This window comes from Nansenia antarctica (assembly GCF_963989245.1).
Source record: "Nansenia antarctica genome assembly, chromosome: 5".
NCBI lineage: Eukaryota > Metazoa > Chordata > Actinopteri > Argentiniformes > Microstomatidae > Nansenia > Nansenia antarctica.
Window position 1 is genome coordinate 2,912,773 of NC_137690.1, and position 12,332 is coordinate 2,925,104.

At 47.6% G+C, this 12,332-nt stretch overlaps 1 protein-coding gene across 1 annotated transcript; it reads right to left on the reverse strand.

Moving 5' to 3' along the window:
- Positions 1-4,605: 4,605 nt before the first annotated feature.
- Positions 4,606-8,901, reverse strand: LOC308159170 (E3 ubiquitin-protein ligase TRIM16-like; the record flags this gene model as incomplete). Its single annotated transcript, XM_080532919.1, has 6 exons — positions 4,606-5,123; positions 5,293-5,352; positions 5,963-6,122; positions 7,245-7,478; positions 7,670-7,765; positions 8,329-8,901. 6 exons carry the CDS (start codon positions 8,899-8,901, stop codon positions 4,606-4,608), a joined length of 1,641 nt encoding a protein of 546 aa, XP_080389045.1.
- Between the last annotated feature and the right edge of the window lie 3,431 nt (positions 8,902-12,332).

Sequence of the window (12,332 nt, forward strand, 5' to 3'; positions counted from 1 at the left end):
TTCGTCTATCTGAAATCGCAGGAAATCCCATACATACATACATACATACATACATACATACATACATACATACAGACACAGATTTGTGTGAACCAAGTTGTTCAGGGCACCTGAGTGGCAGTTAGTGGAAGGTCTCAATCACAAGCATGATTCATGAACAGCAGTTATTAGTTACTGACCTGAGTGATGACAGTTATTAGTTACTGACCTGAGTGATGACAGTTATTAGCTACTGACCTGAGTGATGACAGTTATTAGTTACTGACCTGAGTGATGAACAGTTATTAGTTACTGACCTGAGTGATGACAGTTATTAGTTACTGACCTGAGTTCAGAGTCTCTCCCTCCTTGGGTCCATTGTTCTCCTTCGCCTCAACAGCCTGGTCGTTGACGTAGTCAGCCATCTCAACAGCCTGGTCGTTGACGTAGTCAGCCATCTCAACAACCTGGTCGTTGACGTAGTCAGCCATCTCAACAGCCTGGTCGTTGACGTAGTCAGCCATCTCAACTTCTTCCATGAGAACTCAATCTGTTTATCTTTGATTCTGTAACTTTAAGTGTACTATCTGCTCTGTGACAGTGATGTGTGTCTCCTCTCTGAACTGTCCTGCTGTGTGAGGAACCCTGCCCTATTGCTCTCTCCTCTGTATTTGATGCCTTGAGGTTTGTTCCTCTTGTGAAGTCATGGTCATGTGTTTTACAGTTACAAGGCCATTTCTTATCAGTTTTCTACTGTAGGAAGATTAAATACAAAAGAATAGCAGAACAGACAAACCAAGCTGATTGTTGATGTGTTCATCCCGTAACAAGAAGGAAGTGCTCCTCCTCTGTCTTCCCTATGTGATGCTCTGTTTCTTCCTGTTATAATAATAAATACAGCGGCAAGTGGGAATTAAGGGCGCTAAGGTTAACCTAACATTTGGTACACACCTTAGTTATGGCCCTATCTCAAAGCACGCTAACTTTGACATTGACTAGAGTAACAATGACTGACAGCCCTATTTGAATATGTCATCATTTATGGTACATGGCCCTCTCCTGGTTCCAATCCTACCTCTCAAACAAGGAACAGTTTGTCACCATCAATGGTTCGAGTTCCCCCCCAGCCCCAGTCAATCAAGGCGTGCCTCAAGGCTCTGTGCTTGGACCCCTCCTCTTCACCATCTACATGCTTCCCCTCGGCCAGATCATCCGTCAGCACGGCCTCAACTTCCACTGCCACGCTGATGACACCCAGTTCTGTCTCAGCACTACTCCATCCTCTCAGCTCCCCCCCCAGTCCCTCAGTCCCTTGTCAACTGCCTAACCTGGATGTTATTAAACCTTCTGAAACGTAACAGTAAGAAAACAGAGCTCATGGTTGAGGCACCCAAGGCGCTGCTCCGGAAGGTTGGTGACTTCGTCCTCGAGGTTGACGGCTGCTCCATGTCCCCATCTCCCAAAGTCCGCAAACTGGGTATCATCCTTGACTCCACCCTCTCCTTCCATCAAATCTGTCACCAAATCTGCCTTCTTCCACCTCAAAAACTATTTTTATTGCTAGACTCCGATCATCTCTCTGACTCTGTGGCCGAAACCCTCGTCCACGCCTTCGTCACCTCCTGCCTGGACTATTGCAATGGAGTCCTGTTCGGGGTTCCCAGCAAAGCCCTGGACAGGCTCCAGAATGTACAGAACTCAGCTGCCAGGGTTCTCACCCACACCGAGCCCTGGCAGCACATCACCCCCACCCTCATTCACCTCCACTGGCTTCCGGTCAAGTCCCGCATCTCCTACAAAATCCTCCTTCTCACCTACAAATCCCTCCATGCCTGCGCCCTCCAGTACCTAACTGACCTTCTCTGCCAACATACCCCATCCCGGAACCTGTGGTCCTCAGACATGGGTCTGCTTTCCACCCCCCGCACCAACCTACGGACCTTCGGGGACAGAGCCTTCAGAGTGGCAGCACCCACCCTTTGGAACTCTCTCCTCACAGTGACCCGCAACGCCCCCCCCCCCCCCCCTACCCTGGACACCTTCAACGCCCCCCCCTACCCTGGACACCTTCAACGCCCCTACCTACCCTGGACACCTTCAACGCCCCTACCTACCCTGGACACCTTCAACGCCCCCCCCTACCCTGGACACCTTCAACGCCCCCCCCTACCCTGGACACCTTCAACGCCCCTACCTACCCTGGACACCTTCAACGCCCCTACCTACCCTGGACACCTTCAACGCCCCCCCCTACCCTGGACACCTTCAACGCCCCTACCTACCCTGGACACCTTCAACGCCCCCCCCTACCCTGGACACCTTCAACGCCCCTACCTACCCTGGACACCTTCAACGCCCCTACCTACCCTGGACACATTCAACACCCCTACCTACCCTGGACACCTTCAACGCCCCCCCTACCCTGGACACCTTCAACCCCCCCCCCCCTACCCTGGACACCTTCAACGCCCCCTACTACCCTGGACACCTTCAACGCCCCTACCTACCCTGGACACCTTCAACGCCCCTACCTACCCTGGACACCTTCAACGCCCCTACCTACCCTGGACACCTTCAACGCCCCCCCCCCCCTACCCTGGACACCTTCAACGCCCCCCCCTACCCTGGACACCTTCAACGCCCCTACCTACCCTGGACACCTTCAAATCAGCCCTCAAAACCATCTGTTCACCAAGGCCTTTGGCCCCTAGTTTAGCTTTTTCGCTGTCGCTGTGTTTTCTGTTTTGTCTGTCCAACTTTTTATTTTATTTTATTGTAAAGCGTCCTTGGCTTCTGTATAGCTGTGTGTGTGTGTGTGTGTGTGTGTGTGTGTGTGTCGTATGTGTGTGTGTGTGTGTGTGTGTGAGAGTGTTGTATTCTAAATTCTATATGTTCAATAGATAATTCATATTTCACCTGGCCAGGCTACCTGTGATTTACATAATCATCAGGAATGGATCATTTATTTTAAATCCACTTGTGTCACAGTGTGTGTGTGTGTGTGTGTGTGTGTGTGTGTGTGTGTGTGTTCCTCCAGCGGCCCCAGGTGTGGTGTTGACCAGAGGGAGGTACCAGGAGGTCTCATCCACTGCTGTCCAACAGCTCCCCCTGCTGGAGCAGAACAGCACTACGCCAGCTGTGCTCCCTCTCCCCTGCTGCTCAGACTGTGTCTGCAGGTCTCCCTGGCCCCTTGGTAGATGCTAAGTGGGATCCTTACTGAGTCCCAACACCCCCCCTCCCTAGCCCAGTGGTAGGTGGGATCCCTGGGACGCCCTATACACTGTATATGCGTGCGGTCCGTTAGGATGTCTACATGCAACATGAGGACACAGAGATCTGGACAGTTGTGTTATAGATGTATGTACAGACCAACTGAAGCAAGCTATTAAGACAGCAGGTGTAGAGGGAGAGGAGGAAAGAGTGAGTGAGTGTGTCTCTCTGGATACTTTTCGTTGTAAGATATAGGTAAGATATATATGCATATGTCTGTCTGATAGTTATATTTCTATCTATTTTTATAGTTTTGGCAGATCAGTATATCCATGTCCAGTAGGTGGCGGCAGTTTACACTCCTATTACCACCCAGATCAACACGTCTACACTATTCAACAACCTGTTGGCATTAAACAACCATGCAAACTAAAAGGAAGAACACTAAAAACATTTCTCAATCTGAGGATGTCTTTAATGTTCATTGATGATACATGATTAGAAGGAAAATTTGCCATTTAGCAGGCGCTTTTAATCCAAAGCAATTTACAATTACAGATTACAGGGACATTCCCCCTGGAGTAACTGAGGGCTGAGTGCCTTACTCAAGGGCACACTAGTGGTGGTGTTACAGGTCTTACTCAAGGACAAACTAGTGGTGGTGTTACAGGTCTTACTCAAGGGCACACTAGTGGTGGTTTTACAGGTCTTACTCAAGGGCACACTAGTGGTGGTGTTACAGGTCTTACTCAAGGACAAACTAGTGGTGGTGTTACAGGCGGGATTTGAACTCAACCTTCCGATCACCAGTCCAACTCACTATCCACTACTAGACCACCACTACCCCTACATGATCATTCAGGTTCATTTTCAATCCCACATATCCAGTAGCTGGCTGTTCTACTGGGCTTCAAATAGATCAGAAAGACTGGACCAACATAGTTCTGTACAACTGAACAGAACAACTGGTCAACTTTGATGACGATGAGGAGAGTAGTTCATATTAGAGAGGGAATAGATCAATAGGTAATAATCAATAAGAATACACGTAGGACACCAGCAGGGAAACATGTTATCATGCAGCATTTCTATTGGTAGTGAAATAAACTGTTCTGCAATAACATCAAATACGTACATAATGATAAAGGTATAACACGATTACTCTGCAAAATCAAACACAGAGAATATCCCACATCATAGATTAGTGACATCAATAATCTCACATTGTAGACTTTACAGAGAGAGCTCAATCTGAGAGTCAATCCTCTGAGATTCATAGAAGAGGGAAATCATTAAACCCCTAAATAATAATAATAATAATAATAATAATAATATTAAACCCCTAGACCAAATCACAGAGAAAGATATTTCTACAGGTTAGTAGGTTATGATAAAACATCACTCTTACAGGGACCTCTACTCCAGCTCACACAGCTCAGCACTGGACGCACCACCAACATAAAACCCAGGATAGAGGGTCTGAGTGAAGGTGGTCTGGACTCTGTGGAGGAGGGTCATTGTGTCAGAGGAGACGCTGTAGAAGGACAGAGTACCTGCCCTGTGATCCAGGTACACTCCTACTCTGGAGGACTGAGGGCCTGATACTGCAGTCTCTACTTTATTGTGTCTGAATATATAACCACCACTCCAGCAGTCTAAACTCCAGGACTTGTCATTACATCCGAAATAAGAGTCATGACCTGACCTGTTTGTGTCTTTATATGACACTGCTGTGTAAACCGCCCATCTCCTCTCAACCTCCCAGTAACAGCGTCCTGATAGACCCTCTCTACACAGCACCTGAGCACAGTTAGTGAATCTCTCTGGATGAGGATATGACTGGGCTTGGTACATATATGTCACCTTCCTGTTCCCTTCAGACAGAAAGAGGAGGCTGTGTGCTGTGTTTGGATCCAGTGTGAGCCGACAGGAATCTGGGAGAAGAACAGAGCAGAGACCAAATCAGAGGAATAAGGAGAGTCAGATATCTAGTCTGTCTCTGATGATGTTCTGCCTCTCCTAGACCTCCCTAGTTATATCTCAGGTGTGTGGAGAGGATCAATGGAAAGAGAATGTCAGCTACTTCAGGATAAAGAGACTCACATTGTAAGAACTGGGCTCTGGTCTTGGGCTCTGGTGGCAGTAATATATCCACTGCATTCACTACGGACACATTAGCACACACACACACACACACACACACACACACACACACACACACACACAAAGAGAGAGAGAGAGATTATTCAGATTATAAACATGTTTGTAGATGTCAGATTATAAACATGTTTGTAGAGAATGTCAGCTACTTCAGGATAAAGAGACTCACATTGTAAGAACTGGGCTCTGGTCTTGGGCTCTGGTGGCAGTAATATATCCACTGCATTCACTACGGACACATTAGCACACACACACACACACACACACACACACACACACACACACACACACACAAAGAGAGAGAGAGAGATTATTCAGATTATAAACATGTTTGTAGATGTCAGATTATAAACATGTTTGTAGAGAATGTCAGCTACTTCAGGATAAAGAGACTCACATTGTAAGAACTGGGCTCTGGTCTTGGGCTCTGGTGGCAGTAATATATCCACTGCATTCACTACGGACACATTAGCACACACACACACACACACACACACACACACACAAAGAGAGAGAGAGAGAGAGATTATTCAGATTATAAACATGTTTGTTAATGTCATTGAATTGGTCTGAAGTTGTTTGTGTGAAGAGAATACAGGAGTTTTTAGCCCACCTGTAGTTGGGATCTTGGGCCATCCCTTTTTTAGGATGTCGTCTAGTTCCTCTCTCAGCTCAGACACAGCTTCACTCACATCTCCAAAGTACTGAAGAGGACGGACAATGATACTGGGTACGTCTGAAGATACACTGGGACTGGAGAGAGACTGATAACTCTGGGGGAGAGAGAGAGAGAGAGAGAGAGAGAGAGAGAGAGAGAGAGAGAGAGAGAGAGAGAGAGAGAGAAAACAAGAGGATTATTTACATGAACAGGAAGCTGATTTCAGTATTCCAGATGGAGTGGTAGTTGCAGTGTAGTGACCTGGAGGATACATGGAGTGGTAGTTGCAGTGTTATGACTTGGAGGATACATGGAGTGGTAGTTGCAGTATAGTTACCTGCAGTGATGCCGGTAACGCGTTACTCTAATCTGAATACTTTTTCCAGTAACGAGTATTCTAACGCGATACTATTTCCAAATCAGTAATCGGATTAAAGTTACTTATTCAAGTGACTGTGCGTTACTATTGCGTTACTACCTCATAACTTAGGCTAAATGCAGTATTTCTTTGTAATGTTCGATAGTAAACAAACATTTGTTTGCTTTTCTCGCGTCTTGGGGAGTGACGTCAGTGCTCACTTTTCAACACGAGGTTGCAGCAGAATCGCTCACGTGTATCACCACGCTGATTGCACAGTGTAAACAGAAGCGTAGCCTACACAATGGAGCGAGAACAGAGATATGCGTTAAATAGCTGGACTATTATATTATAACCTGGACATAAGGATTATTTTGAGTTTGTGTCAGCAAAGGATGACAAGAACATAAATGTTCGTTGTACACTCTGTGCTGGCAAGAAAATATTGTCCTGTGGTAAAAGCCTGAATGGTCAGGGTAGGTTTTAGGTTTTGTGAAACCACTCCTTGCTAGTTACTGTTAAATAAAGATTATATTTATTTTATTGTTTAAAAACAAGTATTTATGTTGGGTGAGGCAAAGAAAGACTCTTTATTTTGTTGTTTTAAGTTATTGTTTAAAGTTTAATTATGTAATTTAAGTTACTGTTAAAATAAAGTGAGTTTTTGCAAAACCAGTTTTCATTTTTATGTTGCGGGGGGGGGGGGGGGGTCGGGTGCCTATGCAGCTGCCAATAGTAACTAAAAAAGTAACTAGTAATCTAACTTAGTTACTTTTAAAATCAAGTAATCAGTAAAGTAACTAGATTACTTTTTAAAGGAGTAATCAGTAATCAGTAATCAGAATACTTTTTCAAAGTAACTGTGGCAACACTGGTTACCTGGAGGAAATGGATGTGATCCTCTGTGTGTGAAAGCTGCTCCAGCTCAGCGTCTCTGCTCCTCAGCTCAGCGATCTCCTGCTCCAGTCGCTCCACGAGTCCTTGAGCCTGACTCACTGCTGCCTCCTGCTGGGCTCTGATCAGCTGCTTCACCTCAGAGAGCCTTCTCTCAATGGAGCGGATCAGCTCAGTAAAGATCCTCTCACTGTCCTCCACTGCTGCCTGTGCAGAGTGCTGTTAGGACACACACAGAGAGAGAGAGCGAGAGAGTGAGAGAGAGACAGAGAGACAAAGAGACAGACAGACAGACAGACACACACACACACACACACACACACACACACACACAGAGTGTGTGATTGGAGTGTGACCTGCTGACTAGAAGAGAGCAGTGAAATGGTGCGTCTCCTCTGGTCAATACTCACAGTGAGAGACTCCACATCCTGTTGGAGCTCCCTCAGGTCCTTCTCTCTCTCCTGGACTCTCTGCTGGACTTCCTGCTGACTCATCCCCAGCTGCTTCTGTAGACAAACACACTTTATTACAGCAGGCTACTGCACGTGGTGTGTGGCTGATATCACACAAATCCAAACAACACCTGAATAAACAATCAATTGTTTTAAATAAATATATAAGCCATGTTGAGAACAGTGAGGATAGAGTAATCATTCATATTGAAAGAAAACATTTGTTTCCATTCAAAATGTTAGAATTTGTTGATGAAGTAAAAGGGTAGAAGCTGGACAATGGAAGCAGACATCATGAGTTTTACAGACAGAGAGATTAGAAGTCTAGACAGGACATGCAGGGTGTCTTTAGTTAATCATTCTACCTGTGACAACCTGTGATAAGAACTAGATTGTAAAACAATAACAACATCAACCGTTACCCTCTCCAATACACCAACATAGTAGTGTGGAAGAGACTATGGATCTTCTGTTGTACAATAATTAAACATGGTCCTATATCAGTTCAAATCAGTCATCGTCCTGTTGTTGTTTTTATATTTAAACAAGATTGAATAGCTTTACTAACTTCAGTTCTACATTCATCAGAGTCACCAGTGAGAAGCTCAGGTTCTTACCTGCTTCTCAGTCCTTTCTGCTGCAGCTGAGACGGTATCATGGTCTTTATGTTCAAACATGGAACACAGCAAACAGATACACTGCTGATCAGTACGGCAGTAAACCTCCAACACTTCTTCATGACGAGAGCAGAGCTTCTCCTCCAGTTGTGTGGAGGCTTTGACCAGCTTGTGCTTCTTAAAGGCAGGAGATTCACAGTGAGGCTGGAGGTGAGTCTCACAGTAAGAGGCCCGACAAACCAGACAGGACATGAGGGCTTTCTGCATTTTCCAAGTGCAGACATCACACACCACATCTCCAGGTCCAGCATCACAGTGAGCAGGAGGAGCAGCTTGGGATCCTGTTTCCTTCCATTTCACAAATTTAGCCCACAGATTGTTTTTCCTCAGAACAGGCCTTGGGGTGATGGTCTGTCTGCACAGGGGGCAGCTGTAGATCCCCTTCTGATCATCCTGGTCCCAGTAGCCCTTAATACAGCCCCTACAGTAGCTGTGTCCACAGGGAATAGTCACTGGATCGTTCAGTAGATCCAGACAGATTGTACAACTGAAGGAGTCCGAACTCTCTGCCATTCTGCTGCACACTAACCAGACTGGGCAGCAGAGTCAGTTTTATTTCTGTGTTTGTGTCTGTGGGCGGGAACACTTCCTGGTTCTGTATCTGTAGGGGGTGTGGTGTGGGACAGAGGCCAGGAGGAGAGAGGTTGTGATTGGAGCAGACCACACTGAGTTGGGTGTGTGAGAGTCATTTAGACTACACTAGGGCCAGATTGACAAGGTGTCCGAGTCTCAGAGATAAGTTTAATTTCTCTAGAATTGTTCGTGGGCGGGACTACTTACTGGATATGTTAGTTTTTTTTGCAGTGTGTCTGCATGTGTCTGCGTGTGTGTGTGTGTGTCTGTGTATCTGTTTGTGTGTGTGTGTGTGTGTGTGTGTGTGTATGTGTGTGTTCGGTTCTACTCCCACCGAAAGGGCTGGACACAACACAGGGCGTGACTACTCAACTCAACTACCAATATTTGGTATTTAATGAAATTTCTCTTCTTCACACAAAGTAGGTTAATAACCTAACCCCACATGCACAAATCACATACAATGAAAACATACACAATGAAAACCTATCAAAATAAACACACTTTAAACACTTGTAATTTCCCTTACCGGCTGCCCGTGTGGCCCTGTAGCTTGACTCACTGACAAACAAGTGTCAAACAATTTGCACACCATTTAAAGATGGCTGGCGGTCCCTCAACAAATGGGCCCCAAGGGGAACAAAAACTGGAAAAGAAAGTGAGACCTACTGAGACCTATTCTATGAAATAATAGATGATGAATCTATTCTATGAATGAAAATCTCCCCACACCTCCCACTTGGGCTCCCGATCACCAGATCCAGGGAGACCACACACAATCAACCCTGAACTCCTACACCATAGTCTCTGTAGTGGGGTGTCCAGGACTTCTTGGTTCCCTTGTGACAAACTACTGCTCCTCCAAGGGGAGCAGCACCACCAGTCTCCTTACGTCCCTGTGGCGGACAGTGGTTGGGGCCAGGACTGTACGTTTCTTCAGGGGTCCAGCAGTGAGGGGGGCAGGAAGGCCCACACAGGTCCGGATGTCAGCGTCCCGGACCACTCCTCTTCTGTCTGGATAGGTTCTCACCACTCGACCTAGCCGGAACTGACCTCTCAAGGTGTTCTGGTCCGCGATCCAGACCAGGTCTCCCACCTAGACATTCCTGACAGCTCTGTGCCATTTCGGTCGGATGAACAGGTTTGGTCCTGCCAGGTCACTCCAGCTTGTCCAAAACTTGTCTACTCCGGCCTGGATAGCCTTTAACCTGTGCCAAGAGCGGCCTTCCAAGCTGATCCCCTCCAGGTCTCCTCCCTGTCCTGTACGTCCAAGGATGAGGGAATTCGGAGAGATGTACTCCACGGCATTATCCTGCTCCTGGGCTTGGGCGTCGATTGGCCGCTCATTGGCCAGGTTGGCTGCAGAGTAGAGGAGAGTCTGGAATTCCCCCCATGTGAAACTGCCGGTGGTCCCGCCGAGATTGGTAAGCGCTCTCTTGAGGATCCGAACGGCTGCCTCGGCCGCTCCGTTTCGATGGGGGGAGTCCGCCGGATGGAAGACCCCTTCCTGTACTTTTCCAGCAAATCTGAAGGCAGATCGGCCAAGAACTTCTTCTGCTCTTCAGTCAGCTTGGCTTTTCCTCTGGTCCTTTCCAATTTCCCACCTCCCTCCTCAGTTTTCCTCTTCTTTGGGCAGAGGAGGTAATGGTGATCTGAGGAATTTCCTTTCTGACAGCCTTCCTTTGTGCAGAGGAACCTCTGGGTGCACTTGCTGTCTTCAACATGAGAGCCTAAGCACTTCGTACATGCTCCTGCCTTCTTCAAGAGATCCTTTTTCCCTGGCTGGTCAAGCCTTCGGAACTCTTTGCAGGCGAACAGTCTTCCTCCATGCTCCTCATCCCCACACATGAAGCACGCACCCTTTGAGGCATCCCCTCTCGTGGCCTTTGTGAAGGCCTTCCTCTTCTCCTTCTCCTTCCTGTTCTGCTCAGGAGCGTCCACGGTCGACAGTTGCTCCATCCTCTCAAGAACTTCCTCCTGTTTCTTCAGGTGGTTGCTTGGTGTTATGCCGTGCATGGGGTCACTCACTTGAAGGAGCCAGTCACGCTTCAAGGTGTCCACTGGCATGCTGGCTGCGCTGGGTGGTGTGCCGTCTGTTTCCGGCTGCTCATCGCTTCCAGTAGCAGTCTCCCTTGCAGCCATGTTAGCAGTGCGTTCTCCGTCCACAGCCTCCCGTTCTGCCCGGATGTAATCCTGGTCCGCAGCAGCCCATTTCCCCGCTTTTCTCTTCGCATCACGAAACTCTTTCTCCCACTTGAGCCATAGCGATTCTTTCCGGTCTATCAGGCTCACTACACGCTCTCGTACCTCACCTGCCTGGGCTGCAGGAATGCAGGCCCTCCGTGAGGCTAGTTTCTCGTTAGCCTTTTTAATAGACTCCCATAGGTAGTTACTCTGCACTTCACAGAGCTCAAAGGTTTCATGCTCCACATCGATCTCCTCTGCTCGGTCCATGGCTCTTTCAGCTCGCCTGGTGAGAGGAGCTAGTTCAGTCTCAGCAAAACTGGACCAGAGGGACGTCTTCACTTGGTGTTCAACCTCGACGAACCTTTGGTCACAGTCTTCTGCCATTTTCCCAATGTTGTCCGCTTGCTGCCTGCTGGCTTCCGTGTCTGCCTTAGACAATGCTTCAGCGTAGTCGTGTTTGCTGCAATGGGGTTGCAGTATTCGCCATCAAACTTTTCCAATTCAGCCTTCAGCTTTCCTTCTGTGGAGGAGTTGGCAGTTCGGTTGAGGATATTTGCTCTCCTGGTGAACACTGATTGAGCTCCAGATCGCTCACGTTTGAGCTGTCCAAGCATCTCCTCATCTTCTGCCAATTTGGCAATGGCCTCTGGCTTTGTTACTTTGTCAGGCATTTTGTCCCAATCCAACATGCACAAATAGCCTGCTACTAGCTTCCCCTTGATGCTTCTTGAAGCTGCGAGGTTCGCCTGTCCCTTCGAGCTGTAGCTTGAGACAGGGCTAGCCAGCCACTTTCATATGGTGTTAGCTTCAGCTGGTTAGCTTCAGGTAGCTTGCTTCAGTGGGCAGGCTTGGTAGCTTCAAGTAGCTTCAGCAGTGGGCTAGCTGGGTAGCTTTAGGTAGCTAGCTGCAGTGGCTAGCTAGCATGCATCAGACACATAGAGCACAATCAATCTCCCAGCTGACCGTCGTCTTGGGATTCCTCTTCGGGTCCTTGCTGGTCGTTATATCCCACGCCGCCCGGCTTCTTTCCTCCGGGTGCACACGGTTGATAACTGTTCGGTTCTCCTCCCACCGAAAGGGTTGGACACAACACAGGGCGTGACTACTCAACTCAGTGCAATATTTGGTATTTAATGAAATCTCTCTTCTTCACACAAAGTAGGTTATCAACCTATAAGATAAAC